Genomic DNA, 20,711 nt, shown 5'->3' on the forward strand with positions numbered 1-20,711 from the left:
TTAAATTTATTTTCATTTATAAATATTTAGAATAAAAAATATTTATAATTATACAGTTTAAATCATAATAAAATAAGTTTATCTGGTTATGGCAATAAAAAATATAAAGTTTAATATTCGAATTGATAATATAATAAAGCAAAGTTATTATTTTAATTAAAAAAATAAAATATTCAAGTTTTTTATTGTCTAAGGCAAAATTATATCACTGTGTTTATTAATAAATTCTCTTAATACTTTTTGTTTGTTTTGCTTTGTATGTATGTTGCGAAACGCTTTGATGTATTAACCTCCGAATTAATATCATCTGCGTTCGATCGATCGATCGGTTACTGTATCGTTAACATTCGCGAGCATCAATTAATGCCGGAACGTGATTGCCGGCAGCTCAAAATAAGGTTACTCTCGGTTACTCTCGGCCGACAAAGGAAACGATCCTTAAGAGGACTCGCAGTAATGCTCGGAGCTATAAAAGATCGATTCGTACGCCGATTTAGAGTTTTAGAAGTCCATTTTCTCAGAGTCGCACGGTTCTGTATAGGAACTAGTTAGAAGTGTCATAAACATCGCGGACATGTCTACGAGGTCGTGTATCTCGCAATCGCGAAATCGCGTAAATCCAGTCGGCTGCTATAGCCTCGCTTAAATGGTGAATTAAAACGGTGCTTGAGTTATTTCGACAGATAAATCGTGCTTTTAATTACCAGTACGATCGCATTCATTAACCGATTATTAAGCGTTATTCAATCGTTATTTTAACCACCACATTTTGTGGTGAACAGTTCTTCATGAGATAGAACCAACATCGAGTTGGATCTCTCGAATTCTCGATGAGAACTCACACGTTGTATGAGAACGCTGCAATTTTCCAGCTGTTAGAGACAATTTTCTTCGTTTATCAAGCAATACGAGTATTTACGGCGCGATGCGTCTATCGAAATGAATAATTGGATTTGCTTTAACCGATTGTTTATTGCTATCCTGGCAGGCAATCATTTTCCGTTATTCTCCAATTATCTGCATTGCTATTCGACCAGTTGTTAGTATAAATCACTACAGAATCTGCTGCATGTTGAAGACGAATCGTCATTAAATAAGCAAATAAGAGTTGCTATTTGAGATAATCTACCACGCTTTTAATAAATATAGATTTTATAACTTTATTTAACACTTCATTTATATTTCATTTATAATATTTATAATATATATTTTATATCATTTATATACATATATATTAAAAGTTCATATTATATATAGCTCTCTAAATAAAGGATTATACAATATGAGACAGTCAGAAACTTTCATAACTAAAATTTCCATCATGCAGATTAGCTAAGAATAAAGCTTTCTATATATCATTTCAATGATCAACATTACTACTGCAACAACTGGTTGATGCATCATTCATTGGTCTACGAACCCGCAACGTGCAATCGCATTGCTAAATGAGCCACAAACGCGTATGGTAAGGCGTCATTTTCAATCGCTCGGAGCTCATCTGCTCCCGGAATCAATCGGTCCCCTCCGATCGACGATCGATCGGATCACCATCCCGGCACGGAGAGAGATATACGCGGTCGCAAATTGAAATCCATTAGGAACAATTTTCCCAGACTCGAGAGGGCACGAGATACGCGTGACGTATTCGCGGTTCTTGGTGGTTTCACTGTGATTGCCCATCCGCCGACGACGAAGAGGAGGATGAGTTCGATCGTCTCGGCTTCGAGATCTCTGGGCTTTTGCTCGGAGAATCACGATACGAAAACTACGGAGTTTAACCTAGATCCTGGCAGATCGCGAAGGAAGATGGCGATCTCGACGACGAAAATCGGTCACGCGACTCGATTCTAGCCGCGATTTCTATCTTTATTCCCGCACCGCGTGTCCGTACGATCATTTATTCTCGTCTGCCTGCAATGATAGTACCTGCTATGGCGCGTGACGAGAAACGGAAAGAGAGAAAGAAAGAAAGAAAGAGAGAGGAAAAAAAGAACCGGTCCCCAAGTTCACTGACGCATGCATTTCGCTAGGCTTGTTTGACCGTGAAAAGGAGCGACCGCTCGTCGTCAGGGGAATCCCGAGATACAATACTGGTTTTTAACTCAACTGGAATCATCGTCGTTTCATGGTTCGTTTCCCCGTTCGTATTGCAGCCGATATTAAGTATCATCGGATCTCCTATTTAAGGTTGTCTTACTTATGCAACAATAAAACAGAGAGTTGCGACTTTAAATTAATTTGGAGGGTAAACGAATGTGTATATAAAATATGCGAGCGTATATAAATATCTAAAAAAATTATATACCATGGCACTTTTTATTAATTTGTTCAAATTCGTTTGAGAGCTACAGAATGATTCACGATGATGTGGCAGAATTCCCGAACTCTGAATAATCAAACACGGATATATAATCCCGAAAAATTTGGATTCTGCGTAATGTTTATATAGTCTCAGTAATATGACTCACTACGGTACGTAAGTGAAACTCACGAATTGCTTTCTCTTAATCAATTCTGTGATTAATAAAAACTGTAATTCGTAATATAGTATACGTTTTTTAATTGTCAAAGTGCGTTACACTAATTAAATTTATATGCGTACATTGTATAATTAAAAAAAGATGACTTCAACTGTTGTTTACAGCTGGCTAATTAATTATTATTATTTATTATTAATTAATAAAACAGCTTCAAAGTAAATTAGTTTATTTCAACGATATAGAATTTTGTTAATCAATCAATTACTTATATTTATAGCGATTGATTATGTACGATATTTGGGAAGTAATAATAAGTTTCACGGCATATCAATAAGTTTCTAATGAATATAGCCTAACTGGGAATAGCATAAGAAACTAATTGATTTTCGAGGAAGACGTTTTAACTCGGACACACGAATTTAATATCTAAATCAACGTCGCTTTTGCTTGTAAAATGTATTTACATGCATCAAGTACTTTGAAATAAAATTAAAGAGCAAGTTACGTTATTAAAAAATGTATCGAAAATAAAATATTTTTGTATGAATAAAAAAAATTTCACAGTATGAAGCTCTTTTTGTTCTATCGCATTTTTATGCAACATCCAAAAAGTTCTCTATCACACAATAACATATTCTAAAAAATCTAATCTGTATAGAAATGTCATTCCTCAATAAATAATAAAATACTTTACGGAGCATTTTCGTTGCAAAGTTTTTATTTTCCTTTATTAAAAAAAATTCTAGTTAAAATTTGTTTTTTTTTATTCCATAGAATTTGTCCAGCTAGTTTATCTCGAAAAAATGTAGCCTTTCTGTCAAAAAACAGGAGATTTCGTTTATGCTTCTTTTAAATTTCTAACATAAATTCATTTATATAACAGAGAAGAAGAAAGTCATATCAAACAACTGCGCCAGAAGACTGAATTATGAATTTTTCCTAAATATTGAAAAAACTTATTTGTGAGTCAATAAATGCGCGATTTCATACACGCTCGTTTTTCCTCCCCATTTTTATCTTAACTACAAGTAAGTATTTTTATAATTCAATGCAAAATTAAATTGTTAGGACAAAATTCTTGAAGTTAATTAAAGAATGAGTTTTAATACGCGTTTCTACTATTTATTACATTTCTCATCTTCAAAAACTTTCTCGTTTACATACTTTCTCTGTTCAAAACAAACTTTTTCTTGGCATTTTTTTGTGGATTTTGATAGTGACAATAGTTTAAGACTCTGTTGCATTAATACGCTATTGCTTATCTCGATAAATCTAAAATATAAATAAATGTGAAAATAATCTAAAATATAATTCTCAATAAATCTAAATATAAATACAAATATATAAATCTTTCGATAAATTTAAGTAAAATTTGTTTATCTCGATAAGTCTTAATACTGAAGTCACTCAACACGCATGTAAGAACTTTTGCTCGCATCTTCTTCAAGAAATCTATCGATTTCTTTCGGACGATTCCGAGCTATAGACAGTGTCCGACTTTGTCGTACGTGCCATACCAGCCAAGTAATCATGCGACGATGGCAACGTGAGGCGATAACGAACGTACGAGCGGAAGGATCTCGCGGCGTGTGAACGGCTGCTGCATGTAGGTGAGCAAGTTGCTTAGCTAGTCCGCGGTGAACTGTTATATGCACTGGCATGCCGCCAGTCGTATGTTGAAAAGCCATTTCTGGTGGCAATGCCAACGATGAAGGCGCTACACTAGAAAACACTCGCGATTCTCCGCGTCAAACTCGTTCCGATCGCGTCGAAAGGTTCATGATACACGTCTGTTCACACAAGTCCGGCAGGCAGTAGAAAAATACGCGAACAAAAAAACGAGTCTATTTTTATTTCAATTTAAAGCAAGGCTGTATAAATTTGGATCTATATATATATATATATATATATATATATATATATATATATATATTGACTCTTATGTATAATCTGATTAATGCACTTTTTTTTGTATTTATGCTTATTTATTTTCTTGTGATAAATTTAAGTAAATAAAAATATGTGATAAATATAATAAAAATACGATTGAAAAATACAATAAAAGATGTGATAAAAAATAAATAAAAATAGGTAAATATATGTAAAAATAAATTTTATTTTTGAGAGCATATGGTTAATTATAGATGTTAATAATTAATGTCAGAACACAAAAATTTTTATGAACACGAGAGATGTGCGGCTGAATCGATCTCAAATCTAAAAATTTACCAAAGTCGTAAAAATCTCGAAAGGTTTGGCACGTAACAAGACACGCAGGGTTTGCGTCTCGGAATTAACGAATCGTTAATGAGTGTCCTTCGATTTAGAAGTAAAAGTTGCGGTATAACAGTGAAATTCCGATATGTTTCGCAGGACGGAAACGCGTCCGGATCCTAGATTGGGAATGATCGCTCGTCGATCGTCGTCGTTTAAATTCTGCGGTAATTGAATTCGACCAATTTAGGATGTAGGGCTTGCCGTTTGAATCAATCCGAGCCGCTCTACTTAGCCAAATGTGCGAGATGTGTTGCGCTTAATTGCAGAAAGGAGTGGATCGGACCACTGGACCGATAATGAAGTAACAATTTATGGCGGCAGGTCGATGAGGAAAATCAACATGTTTTAGTCACGATTTTGTTCGCAGCTAAACTCTCCGTTCGAATAAATTTTCTCGATCGTACTTTACTATATATACATATATATATATATATATATATATATATATATCACGAGAGGGAATTTCAGATCAAATTGAGACTAACGGCGCCTAAAATTTTCTCTAAAATTTAATTAAGTTTTCAAAACTCAAGATTATCGAATAAAAATTGATACATTAATATCTGAAATGTTAGAATCGATTTAAAGTGGTATATTTATTCCTCAAAATATCTTTTTTGCATACAAAGTTTATAAAAAATTTGGGCATTTAATCTTCAACAATCTCAAATATTTTAATCCCTATTAATCAGGGACCCGGACCGAACCAGAAATCAAAACCGATAATCGTTCCATAATCGTTTTTTAGTAGAACCGAAACCGCGTATTGAAATTCTATTAAATTTATAACACCGGAACCATAACCGAACCGTTAAATTATTTTCGGTTTACGGTTCTTTTCGATATTTTTTAATTTTTTTAATTTTTGCGCAAATACAATTAAAAATAAATTATTTTTAAAATGTTCTGAAATACATATGTATTATCGCAATAACGATAGCTGTGAGGATAATATGTTTTCCGATAAATATATATATTTTTCTTTTTTCAGAACATTTTAAATATAATTAATTTTAATTGCACTTCAAGGAGGTAGTTAGTTATCATGACATTTCCGTCATTTGCGCAAAAATAGAAAAAAATATCGGAAAAAAACCAAAAATAATTTTTTTCGGTTACGGTTCCAATTAAAAAAATTTTCACTTTTTGTTTTTCTAATTAAATTCATTTCTAACCGAAACCGAACCCTAATTTTGTTTCGATCCGGATCCCTGCTATATTAATAATAAATGATTAAAATATTAATGTCATATAAATTTTTATACAATATACTTGCGTATATTTCAGACTTATTTTCTCAAAATCAAGTGATAAGTCATGAGGCCTACAGTAACAGATCTCTTATTTAAATAATTCTCATTAATTCCTGTAAATATTCAGTGATCTATATATATATATATATATTCTAATTTTTTCTCACAACAATTTATTACTTAATTTCCACATTAGCACCGCTTCGTGTAAAATAGCTCTTATATATATTCAATCGATAAAATTGACTTCACTTTTCTTTGCATTATTTAAGCGAGCATTATAATTACGATAAACGGCCATTTATTTTTATAAGTTTAATTATATACATATAAAATATATACTGTTATCACAATGATTGATGATTACCATTTCACCTTATATTAAACGTGCTGGAATTCATGTCTTACTAAAGAGACGTCCGCAAAAAGAATTCGCTACTTTCTCTCTACAATTTTCTATCATGACCAATCTCTATCAGTTAATTATAATTGGTACGCAAGGCCGCATTATCGATGCCTTATGATTTTATATTGCAGAGGTAGAACATATCGAATTTTCGATTTTCTTTACGATCAATCGCGTTAGAAACCGAAAGCGCAGAACTCCTAGTATCTAGTAAAAGAGGAACGAAATGTGGATCTCAATCCTAGCTGGAACGCGAGGAATCTTCAACGGCTGTGGATTACAAAAATAATTGCCACGTGTATAGTATGATTAGTTACGCTTACTGTAATTACAGCAATTATTTTCATAGGCGGTGATCATCGGGCATCTGTTACATTTCACGGTTACGACTCGAGTTAAATTGGTCTTTACGAAGGATTAAGGCATTGTTTGAAAACCGGCCATCGACCCAAATCTTTGCGGAAGTGTCATTTTTCAACGAATTTATGTCGAGTACTATTTAACTTGAAAATTAAATCGTCATAATTTCTCGGCTCAAATCGCGGAGAAGCTGCTTAACAGAACTGGTGGACGTATAGTAACGGTGTAGCATTACGTATCTCATATGTTATTTTGCCTATTCAGAAGTAATTCATTATCGTTACAAGAAATAAATAAGAAATTTTATGGAATATTGTAGAATATATTTGTGGACCATTTTTTTTATATGTTAAAAAATTAAAAATTGTTATCACACATATTGTAAATGTAAATCATATCAGTATTGTATATTTACTATTGTATATTTGTATATTTATTTTAAATGCTTTTTAAAATGTAACATGTAAAATGTAAAATAATGATTATTAGGTATTCTGCTTTTCTAATATTTTTAAATTTTACGATTTCTTATTTTAATAGCATGAGTTTTTATTTTTAAACTATGTATTTTATTATATACGCGATAAAGTTAAAAGCACAAACATATTTAATTAAAAAAGTATATGAAACATTCTATAATATATGAAAAATATATATATACATATATTTATTAATTTTATATAGTAAACGAATAGATCAAGCAACGTTAATATTTTTGTGTATGGATTTAACTGATTTATACTGACATAAAACTAAAAATTTTTATGAATAATTTTATACAGAAATCCAGCGTGATAATTCCTCGATCAAAATATCAGTATGGAAGAATGTTCTAAGAACTGCTATACAGATATCTCAAAGTTTTTGTGTAAATATAATGTTAATATGAAGAAATGCTGTAATCAAAGTAACTGTACTATTTAAAATTCACGATAATACATCTTTAATATGAACTGTCTATATTCTCCTATATTTTTCTCAATTTCATCTTTTTGAGAATACGAGTTAAAAAATGTTTTATAACTGTACTTTTTTAACACAGAAGTAACTCGATGATGTATCGAGAGTCAAAAATATCTCAAGATCTCGCTTACAAATTTATTCTTTGAGCAACATGATGCGGCAAAATAATCACATGCACATTATAATACGCTGTACTACATTTTGTTTTAATACGTTTAACTTGTCACTTGAATCGCGTCAGTGTTTCGATGACCACTACACCGTGTTTCACTTGCGTGTTATTCATAACTCCACACGCATTTTGCACAACCTAACACTTCACTTTATTTATCGATATTTAATCGAAAATTACATCAATATTATATCGAGAGTATAATCAAGCAGGCAATTATCTATTAATGAGGAAAATATGCGAAAAAGAGAAGAAAAAATAATTCAAATAAAAGAATAAAAGCAGTAAAAAGCCAAAATATATCATGACTACATTCGGAGAAGAAAAAAAGATAGGAAAGAAAAGATACAAAATGGAAAAAGTATAAGAAAAATAAAAAAAGAAAATAATATAAAGATTTCTAATTCCACAAAAAAAAAATGCAAAGAGCAGTGAAAATATGGAGCAATTTAAGAGGATAAAAGATAAGGAAAAATGAGCAAGTGGGAAAGAGAAAGTAAAAAAAAAAAAAAAAAATAAGAATAAAAATAGAATAGAGAAAGGAAACATAGTATTAGATCAAAGAAAATAGAGTGTAAAAAAGAGATCACGCACGAGGAACGCGGATGATAGACTCGACGGCGCGTCTGCACGAAGAAGAGGGCAAAGGAGGAAGAAACAGGTGGCAAGATGAAGGAGGCGCAACGCGCGGCGTGCGAACGTGACGAAGGTGGAAGGGATCGTCGTTTTCTTATACAGCGAAAGAGGAGCACGGACATATGAGGTAGCGAAAGCAGAAAAAGAATATAAGATGTGGAAAGAGAGAAAGAGAATTAGAGCAGAAGACTCACCGCTGTTCCTCTTATTGGTCTGTTTGTTGCCCGAGCGCACAGCCAACGTGCCGGTCATATGGGCGAGGATGGTCGCGAGCACGACGAGTGCCCGATAGGATATCATCATCGAGATGTTCTTTCTCTCTTTCCGCGAAAAGTAAAGATCTGGCAAAGGAGAGAACTACGCGGCTATACGCGATCGTAGGCGAACTCTCTCAGGACTCTCTACCGCCTCGAGCGGACTTGCTGAGGCACTGGCTCGACGTCGACTGAGACGTACTTTGTGGCCGCCGCTCTATCAGCAGGACCGTCACTCCTCTCGGTACGTTTCACACCGCGGCTCGTGTATATCTTCCCCAGAGCAAAAACTACCACCACAACCACGACGAACGGCACGAGGAACGGTCGGGCCCAGGTCGTGCTCTGCTCATCCACCACGCAGAAAAAAAAAGAGGGGCCCTCGGCACTTCTTGTCCCCCAAATTTGATCTCAGCGGTCGCACCGCGGCTATCTCGGTTCGCCACCGAAATACTTTTGCTTTCGTATCCACGCACGGAGTCCTGCACACCTATTTAAAACCTATCGCTCCACCTCGCACACCTCACCATTGGCTCCTACCCCAATTTCTTGCCCAATGGTACTTTCGCGCGCGTTCACCTCCTTTTCAGATCGACGACGACGACGACGATCGACGACGACGGTGGTGGAGCGCGAGCTCAGATGAAGAGAGAGGTCGAGAGCTCGGAGCTCGGGTGGTGAAGTCCCCCTTGATTTTATACCGAGACGGTGAATATCATTGTCGCACATGTCCGACAAGTACCGATACGGCGATAACGAACTTCGCGCGAGCTCGCGAAACGAAATTTTCCCCCCTTTTGCGCGCACCGATCGCGGTCGACGAAGGTGAAGGGGGTTTTAGGTGGGGTTCGCGTGTGAGCCAGCCAAGATCGCGCTCGGTTCTCTCTTTCCGCATCTCTGTATGCGCGAGACTCGCGCGAGCTGGTCTAGGACCATACCGTGTAACTGTACGGCCGCTTGTCTGCGGTTTTCATTTTGAGCGAACGTAAATATGTGCATTCATTCAGGAAAAACCAATAAGAGAAAACACTACTTCCGCAACAAATTCATTTAAGAGGAAATAACTGCAATTCAGACAAAGTCGAGATGTTGATAAAAATTGGTGAACTCTTGCATGTAATATGCATCATAATATAGAATTCGAAATGTTAAAAATAAAAAATATTCATAAACTAAGTTATATCATATTTCACAAAAACAGATTAAAGAAATTCTAAATGATATTTTGATAAACATTTCGTATTTCATTTTTCTAGAATCAATTTTGTGACAATTATCTTTGCCGCAAAAATCATCAACAATTTTCTATCATAAAATATTACATTTTATACAATCAAAAAATGTCAAAATTGAAAGAATTGTAAATTAAAAACACTGATGATATATTTTCTTATTGCCAGGGATCCGGACCGAAACAAAATTAGGATTCAGTTTCGGTTATGATTTAATAAAATATTTAATAACTGTTCCGGTTCCACAGTTTCGGTTTTTTGATAAATAAAGGAAACCGAAACCGTTTAAATTATAATATATTATATATATAATATAGATACTTATATGTACAAATATATTTTCATGTATAATATGATTGTGTTGTTTATTTATATGTGTCATAAAAATTAATAATAATTTTAATATAATTTAGAAATTAATTTAATTAGAAAAATAAAAAGTAAAAATTTTAAGAACCCGAACCGTGACCGAAAATAATTTAACGGTCCGTATATGGTTCCGGTGTTATAAATTTAATATAATTTTAATACGGTTTACGGTTACAGTTCTACTAAAAAAACGATTATGGAACGGTTATCGGTTTTGGTTCCGATTCGGTCCGGGTCCCTGGTTATTGCAGAATAAAATATTTAATTATTTTTATTTTATTCTCTTTGGAATTTAATTCACATGTAAAAAGAAATATTTGAAAGAATTAAATAATTGACAATTTTACAGAAAACCACAACATTTTCCCATGTTAGACAAGGTGTAAAGTGAGAGACTTTTCAAAGACTAGTCAAAGTAGTTAGTGGACATCACGATGGAATCCACTCAAGGCTCTCTAACTGACCACGTCGAACCGTTTGGCAAACGCGTGCTCCACGCGTGTACGTATGGCACCGACGGAATATGCTATACAATTCGCTGCCCCGAAAGCGAACTTTCCTTAGCTGCACCTTTCGATTTCGCTCGCGCCACAAGACTATTTCGATAATAATCGTCCAGGCACACCCAGGCCTCGGATACCTTGACGTACCTTGGCAATGAGCAACGATTCACTGGCTCTCATAGATTGACTACCTTGGCACTTCCCTTTCTATAGAACGATGTCGGTATTTCGCGCTTGCGAAAACCACGACCGACTTTCGTTGGGTGGCTGCCGAATCTCTTGATAGCGTCTCGCGATCGGCGACGTAAAAAGATTGCTAATTTTTTTTCGCTAATTGAGACTAACTTCAACGACTCTTTAATTTTGATTTGAATCATGGCATTATTCACTTTGTATCGATAATAGTAATCTTTACAATAATCATTTACTGTGTATTCGAACTATATTCTTATTCTATTAGATTTTTTAAATATTAATTATATATACATATAATATTGTATATAATTTTATCTATAAACATGTAAATTTAATAATGGCTCCAAGATTCCCAAGTCAGTGAGTTTATTGAATTATCACGCAAAGAATCTGTCGCAACTATTTAAGTTCACCTAACTTGTGTACTTCATATATTATATTAAAGATTATTTGATCAATTAATGTGTGTAACATGTTATTAATCGTTTTTGAAAGTAATATGACAGCTCAAGATTTATTAAAGTTAGCAGGAGAGTTTATAATATGACTTTTCGAGCCCCCAAGCATCAAAATATTAGGTACGCACTTTGGCATTTAAATCGGAATACTCTCTCTTTCTCTCTCTTTAATCTGATTTCTCCGTTTTACTTTTTGCAAGTTTAATTACCTGATTTAAAAATGTGATATTTTAAAAGATTATTTTATATAAATTACGATCGAACTATTAATAATTATGATACAATATAACATTGTTTAATTGATCGATTACGCGGTTAAAGAAATCATATCCGCTCCTGTGAATCTAATTACTAATTAGTAACCCACGCCTTCGTGATCGATTGACGCTTTTAATCGACCGGTCGCGCTCGCCGGGCTAAATAAGATCGCGCACTTTACTTCGGTGGCGATCTTAATTGTTCGTCGTCCTTCAGATCTCATTAAGCATCGATGATAGCGCAACGCGGAAGCTCGCCACGCTCGTCCGTGAGGCCCGAACCGTGTCGAAAAGATTCGTCATGCCGAGACAAGTGTGACGGCATTGTGTCTCCCGATCTCGAGTGGTCAACCATCATACTAAAATAGTTTCCCGATGGATGGTCCGTCTACCGCAACGATAAAAAGGGAAAGACGGGCGCGCGAGAAAGCTGGCGATTCAATGAGATATTTGTTATTGATAACGACCCGAGCCTAGCAATTATTCATTCACGTTCAACCTAATTTAATATCCTATGTATTTTGTCTCGGGAAGATGCGTTAGAAAATAAAGCTGTTCATCATGATGTAATTAAGAAAGAGGAAAAGATAAAGGCTTAACAGTAAATCGAGAATACTTAAAAAAATTCGTCACGTATAAGATAAGACATAAGTTCATATAAATAACATAAGATAATATATTATATAAATTCTCACGGATTAATCTTGTCTGATCGAAAGTGTTAAAATCTCGTTGCATACTTTGGTGTACGCTAAATTTTTCTTGGCATACGTCAACAAACAAATTCTCAGCAAGTGTTATTCGAAAAATAACGGCGAGAAAAGTAAAGCTGCCCGATGACAAGTCTATTTCTCTCCGTCATGACGAAAGCAATCACGCATCTCTCGCCAAGCAAATACCGGTGAAATGCAGTTCGTGCAGACACGCGACGCATTCTAACGCACATTCGCACTGCTCTTTTCTCCACGAGGAGATTCTCGAGATATTGCGCGGTTTCCGTTACCTTCGTCGCCCCGCACGAACGATATCCCCGATCGGCGATCCTCGGTAGAAACTGAAAGGGAATCCATTAACGCACCGAGCGGAACGACGTAAATTACCCAGTCGGGATTTTAATCCGACATTGCACTTTTAACAGTCAGTCGTTCGCTCGGTCTGAAAATAGAAAAGTTTCGTTCGCCAGTCGCACGAAGATGTCGCGCGAACGGAATCGTGAACGGAATCGAGCGGCCGATAAGCTTCGATTGCTTTCCCCATTTTTATCATGCAAATCTCACCGTGGCAAGGACGTCGTCTCGAGTAGCTTTTCAGAGATTATTCGCGAATTGGTATCAATCGTCGATCTACAGCCAATTACCAGAGAGAAAAGTAGAGTTCCTAATCATACAAATTAATAAGCGAGCCGATTTACGAGAATTTTAAAATGATATAAAAAATGAGACAAATTAGATTAAAAGCATCAATCTGCGATTTGTTTTTTTAACAGAAAAATATTTTATATGTGTGTAATCGACAATTTTTGTAATTAATATTAATTACATGAACATAAGTTAAAGCTCATATGATAGAAAAAATAAATGGTATCTTAAATAGTTTAAGAATAATTGATTAAATTGTGCATATTGAATTTATTAAAAGATTGCATAATCTTTTCTTAGAATATTCGTTATCAATACGTTGTCAACGAACCATTTCTTATGTGCATATGCATGCAATATGCATGAATTGATACGTAAACGAAATAAACGAAACGGCATTTTATTGGTTCTTATTTATGCGAAAGTGACATTTATTGAATAAATAAAAGTCATGACTTTCCTAAAGCGATAAAATGTTCACGTTTAGAAAAGATGAATTTATAATTTAATAATATGTTTAAAATTTATATTCTGAGTTCAAAAGTGTATTTTAAATTAAATAACCCATTATAATTTATATCAAAATTGTATCAAAATGTATAATTGGCATATCCTTTCTAGTGTTGACATATATTTGTAACATATAGTCGTATACATAATTTATATATGTATACATATATCCAAACTATAGATAACCTTATTTATGCAAATTTTTTATTTTCTATTCACAAGATATTATTAATCCATATAGACATAAATAGCATGAATGCGGTCAATTGAGCCACCAAAGTCTAGAATTATTATAGACTGTACTTATTTTCCGCAGTTAATAAATCTAGCTTCATTTTTCCGCATTGACTCGGATTAATAATGCGTTATATACATTCACTCCTGCACTTATTAAGCAAATGCACGTAAAGAACACGTTGAGTTGTAACGTGCGAATTTACGGTACCTACTTATTACTTCTTTACCTTATCGCAACATTTTTATACATGTAACAATTATGATAATATCGGGAAAAAAGCTATTCTCATAAATCATAAAAAATGTTTAAAAGCATCGCGAAAAACTTGCATACACGTATTAACATATAATTTCACTTATTCGTAAATCAATTATGAGAAGAAAATAAGATAATTACGATAAGATTATGAACAAAAATGGAAAATGTGACAACAATTCAACATTCTTCGGTTATCAAAAACAAAACAGAAATCCATAATGAGTTGCGAGTGAAGGAATCGAGAAGCAGTCGAGGAAATCAATCACGAAAGCAAATTCAGGAAAAATCACGGAACGGATTATGTTCTTAGCTACGAGCGCTACGTTGCGAGAATATAAAAGCAAACAATTAAATCATTAAATCAAATATACACGGATATATATGTAGCTGTGCGCTACGAATCAATTAATACTTTCACTGATCCGAATTTCGTGAAAAAGTGTTTCGCCGCCTTGCCTCGCTTTATAGACACGCCGAGTTTTTGTTCGCGTGAAAGTTTAGTTTGCAATAAAGCAACGGTTTTTTTTTCTTCTTATTGCGGTGCTTTTAATTGTTCGTCCCGGAATGGCATTCGCGCGATGAGAAGAAATATCTCGGAAGAAGTAGATGCAAGATATCTGCTTTAAATTTACGACATACGGAAATCGAAATGACTTTTTCACGAACAGATAAGTGAGGCAAATTAAATGGTTAGAACTCGCTAACAGATCTCGCGCCAAACGTAAAGAGAGTACTAAGAGTATACGAGATTTTTTCTTGTGGACACAAAAACTTGTTCTGCGAAGAACATTTGCATAATTAAATACTTAAACACTTTGCATGATTCAAAAAAGTAATAATAAATTTGTGTCACGAAGCATTTCATAAATCTGATTTTTTCCTAATTAAGAATGGTAATTAATTAATTTAAAAAAGGTTAAATATTTTTTAATTACAAAGGTTAATTAGTTAATTAGTTTTTAAAAAGTATACTGTTTTGGGTTCTTTGACAAACTCGCAATTGATCTTTCTTTAATCATGACGGAAGTGTGAAACAAATGTGGGAAATACAATTAATATGGGAAATCCGGTATATATAAATTTGTTTTACACTAATTAGAATCGTAATTAATGTGCGCTTATAGACTGTATACGCTGTAACTAACACGACTCCAATCAAAATGTGAGAGATGATTATCGACCATGACGGTATAATCATTAGAGCTCAGGTGTTATACAGAGCCACAAATATACATCACGGACTAGAAATGAACTTCGCATCGTTATTAAAGTGACATTTGGCTACCTGCCGAATAATCCTGCGAATAAAATTATCGAGCTGCCGGAATAAACGAGTCACTAAAGTACCGGGATGCCGTTAGGATAATCATTATCTTCATCCGCAAGCACACAGATTTCTATTAATTCGCAGGATAAAAAGCCGCTTTGTTGAGAGGACAATGGGAAGAGAGAGAGAGAGATTTGCTAAATAACAGGCATGTCGCTTAACTAGGTATGCCAATTAATCGCTATGATTATATGGAAGCGTTGCTACACAGCGCTAGTTTTAAAATCGACAGTTTTAAATTATACGTGATCGGCGAGACTTGAAAATGAATACTATTTTAGTGAATTGGCGCGATATATGTATATAGTACCGTTAAAGAATTTCGCGGCCAGGTTGCGTGAATGGCAAGCAATCGCCTAATTTTTACGCTACTTTCGAATTTTATTGAGAGAAATTTCTATACCTACACAATAAATTTTTTTAAATATTTAATTTAGATCTCTGACATAAAACATATATAAAATCTCGAAATTATATAAAAAGATTAATAAAAAATTTTATAAATAATAATACATCTGCACTGTTTCATTACAATAAGTGTAGAAAATCTAAATTTTCCTATAAATTGATCATATTAATCCAAACCGTATTAACAGATTTTTTTTCAATTTTGTAAAATTAATAAATGTATTAATTTTTCCTCTCTCTCCTTTCTCTGTTAGTAATTAATATAATTTAATATAATCATCGTAATGTGGTAATCTTGTTCCGCAATATAGAGAGTTTCCTGGAAAGTTATGTTGCAAAAGACGCATATGCCGATAATTTTAGTGTGCTACGACCTTCATCTACATAGAAAAATGTACATATGTATATGCGTTTGATTGCGATAAAAATTCTATCCACCTCTTCCGGAGACATTTCTTGTACAGAAAGGACAATCCGTGTTAAATCGATCTCTGTTCAGGCGTGCAGATTGAGGTAAGAACAAAGAAAGATACAAATGTCGTAATTTCAGTTAAATTAGTGACTGACGGCTATTACAAACGTGGAATTTTACGAACTGATGAATAAATCTTTCGACTTTATTCTTTTTGCAGTCCACACAAAATCAATACACAGTTGGAAAATTTGTGTTTTCTTGTTAAAAACGGTCCCCGTTAAAATTTTTGTGTTAAATATTTAACACATTCATGTGTTAATTTAACATATTGCTATGTTAATTGGACTCAAATGTTAAATTATTAAAACAACTAAAAAAAGTGTAAAAATAACACAATGTATATCTATTTTTAATTTTACACAATAAATATGTTCCGTATTATTAGTGACAAGATTTATCTGTTAAAATTTATAGAAAAAAAATGTTAATTTTACTTTATAATATAAGTGGGGGTGATAAAATGTAAAATTAACAATTTTTATAGTTAATTTTTACATTAAAACTATGTTAATTTTACACAAAATTTATTTTAAGTTTATTTGAAGTTTGCATTTATTTTATATTAAAATATTAACACAATATTCGTGTCACCATTTAACATATCCGTATTATGTTAAATTAACAAAAAAATTTCTGTGGACCGTTTGGGACAGGTGATATTTGTTAAATTTAACACAAATTTTTCAACTGTGTACGTCAAGAAATGTTTACTTAAACTGAGTATTTTACGTATTAGATTATGTAATACGAATCACAGTAGAGAACCTCAACTATTCGAAATAAATTGAAAGACAATTGCACAATTGATTTATCGAATTAATCAAACTAAAAAATTTCAACAAAAGTTTTAACAGAATGGATATTCTTTCCGTTATATAGTCAGATTATTTTATACGTTAAAAGATTTTCCTTTTCGACAAACATATTGCTTGAAAAAAAGGATAAACGGGGTAATGTAAACCAAGAATAAAATGTCTCAGGAAAATCCGTTCACTCTAAATGACAACTAAATGAGAACATGAGAGATACTTTAAGAACGTAACGATAATTACCCCTCATTTGGCGCCGCGGGATAAAATGCATTGTCACAATGCAGCTGCGGGAACCGACTTCTTCTCCTATTCATTTTTTTCTCGGTTCACACAGTTCTTTTCACGCATGATCGCCAATAGATGGGAAGACGTGCGCGCATTTTACTTAATTTACATCGTTATCTCTACGATGCTTCGTATCTCGATTGCAAAAAGTAAAAGCGCTTGAAACGCGCGCGCATATAGCTTATACCGTTCCTTGTATCTTTGTGAATGTAGATCGTGACTGTTCAATATCGATCCCATAATCGTGTCGAGGGAGTACTAGGTGCACGGACCAATGACGTAACGCTTAAATGATTGCGCATTCTGCGCAGAACAACGGGACTAGATACTCGAACGGATGTAGAACACCCGTATAGACGCGATGTCTATGATACAAAGGCGAATTTATAAGAGATTCACTTTCAATAATCGTCGTAGATCGAAATCAATCTACGACGTCGATTGAAATGAATACGTCGAATAAATGAGTTATTGTTCAGATAAAGGTGCTTAGTTCCTCTTTACTAAGAAGCTCATTACTTACATAAATTTACTTTCCTTTTTACTGTTTTCTCGATACTCAAATATGAAATAATAGAGTAACCCACGAAATTAATTGTCAAAATTTAAAAAAATTATGTGTATAATTTTACACATTTATTTTTGCATTCTTTTAATAACAAATTAAACAAAAAAGTTTCTTTTATATTCTAATTCTCTTTTTTTTTCTTTCTCATTATATTATAAATTTTTGTGGAATTTCTAACAAGTTAGAAATAATTTCGGGAGTCATTACATATTTTAAATGTTTATACTACGTATTAATAATTTTTATAAATATTTAACATTAAATACTGCTGATGATATTTATATCCCTTTTCTGATATTAATACGAATTACACTTTAGAATTTGATTGAGAAAATTATATTTTATACAAATTTCATAGTTCTTTTATGGCTGATATAATTGATCAGGCAATATCATCAGAGAGAGATAATTATGCACACTTACTTTATATTGAAGCCATGAGAGAGCAGACACGTGCCGCGAGGATCACCTAAAACAATAATTTCATTTGTTAGATATGTGAAGACACACAGACTCTGAAGGGTACTTGCCATTGAAAGTTTTTGCTTGTCTTGTATAATAAACTTTCAATGGCAAGTACTATAATTACAGATAGAATAATGTTTTAGAATTCCAAGAATGTCAGTAAATAAATGATGTAGAGAAACTTAATTAATTTATATCTCATATAGCTCTCTGTACTTCGAATCCTCTCCTTCCTTCCGGCAAATAAGAAAAAAAAACAAAACAGAAAGCTATGCCTATAGCTATGCAGTGACATGACAAAGCGAAAATTTTATTCACCGAACATATTAATCATCGACATTTAACATGTTAGGATTTTATGCATCTGTATAGACACCTAGTAGACATGCCTAAAAAAAATTTGATTCATCATGATACGCGATAATTTGTAGGGATTATAATTTAAAAAAATGTTGAATATCAGAAAGCATTATAGTATGCTATATAATAAAAGCAAAATCCGTTTACTCGGTACAATTGCTGTAATTTTATTTTACAATTTTATATCTTTCAGATGATCGGTATATCTGTCTGTCATACACAAAGAGAATTTTCTCTTAGAATTTACTATGCAGTTTAGTAAAATTAATCAAACGTGTTTTATATTTTATTGTGATAGATATTATTTTTATTGTAATAAATATTAATCAGAAAAATTCTCTTTCCATACCATATTGTCCCACGATTATCATGATTTTCAGGGCAAATTCTAAGAGAAAATTCTTTCAGTGTACATACATATCGTATGTATGAGAAAATGCTTCTGAAAATTATACAATTACATGACATTATCATTAAAGTCTTTCTTTTTTTCAAGAAAGTAGAAAAAGAGAACGCTGGTAGCAGCAATATAAGGATCGTAGAACGAGTGACTAAAAGAGCTAATTAACGTTTCGTTTATTCGACGCGCGCCAAAGCCACTTATGTAAATAAGCGGAAGATAAAGTACCAATAGTGATCTCGAGCACGTTTCCGGCAGCGCGGATAATCCCGCAAACATTCAAACCGCGATTGCGCAACACAGTTACTCTTGGCAAGCTATAATGACACCAATTACACGTGACTGGCCGCTATCGCCCGGCAAATCGCCCCGGACCCGGCCCGATACGGCTGAAAACAAATCCGCAGAAAAACGTCTTGGGGCGCATTAACGATCGTGGTGTCGCTGCTCGCTCCGGATTTCACATCTCTCGCGCGCGCAAACGTCAAACCGCAGAAGCGGACCTCGCGGGGAAATGCGCGTAAGCGGGAAAACACTTGCTTCTCTCGCGGAAAATCGCGTTACTCCGCGAACGGGATATGCAGGCGAGAGCGCCCATATGAAATTCGACCCGGTGCGATAATTAAGGACAAGGCGGTTTTTACTATCTGCCCGCGGATGGATCGACATTTACGCCGTCGACGTTAAAGAATAGAAAGCTCAAATAATTCGCGATCGCGAAACATCTCGCGGAATGATATATCGCTCCCGTAGTATTCGAAAATCCACTTGACATGGTTAACTTCGCACACAACTCGTGGGAAATGTTTCGCTTCTACGCAGATACCCATATTGAGATTTCTCTGTATAATCCCTGAATACGTGTGTATACTTATATATAAACGATTAAACACTTTTTGCAATGTACGGTGCACAATGTGATGTTTGCAACTGAAATGGATTGCAGTTGCGCCGATAAATTTGTATTTACACGTGCATTCTTGCATCTACGCGACTTTGAAACCTTTACAATCGTCGTATACTTTTCCGAGAAAATCGCACAAGTAAAGTTTCTTTTTTAGGAAAATTGTGTCGCTGCGAGGAATCTTTCGTATCCATAATATATGTGGGTCAATGCATAAGAAATGTGAGAAGTTTCGCGATACATCGCATTTTTTCAAACTAGCTACGAAACAATGTCTGACATTAGACCATGCGACATGAATAACAAAAGCAAAAAAAATTTGTTAAAACAATATAATTTTAATTAATAATACGAGCTTTATAATATATTAATTTATATATTATATATAAATTAATTTACATATATGCTAATAAAATATATATGGTATATTAATTCAACTATATAAAGTAAGAGAATAAATAAACTAAATTTTTAAAATGAGGCTTCTTCCTTTATTCTTGAGCTTCACAAAAAGATTTATATATAATT

The 20,711-nt window shown here is 33.7% G+C and overlaps 1 protein-coding gene across 1 annotated transcript in view; it reads right to left on the bottom strand.

Annotated features, from left to right (window-relative positions):
• The window catches only part of LOC145934801 (multicopper oxidase 3), a 49,893-nt gene extending 40,634 nt beyond the window's left edge, over positions 1-9,259 (bottom strand). Inside the window, exon 1 of the mRNA XM_083035558.1 lies at positions 8,742-9,259. Coding sequence (XP_082891684.1) covers positions 8,742-8,850 — 109 coding nt within the window. The 5' untranslated portion in view covers positions 8,851-9,259. The remainder of the gene's footprint in view (positions 1-8,741) is intronic.
• Positions 9,260-20,711: the final 11,452 nt, after the last annotated feature.

The sequence above is a fragment of the Prenolepis imparis genome, unplaced genomic scaffold (genome assembly GCF_030444845.1).
Source record: "Prenolepis imparis isolate NDT839.2.m4 unplaced genomic scaffold, iyPreImpa1.0 SCAF_4, whole genome shotgun sequence".
NCBI lineage: Eukaryota > Metazoa > Arthropoda > Insecta > Hymenoptera > Formicidae > Prenolepis > Prenolepis imparis.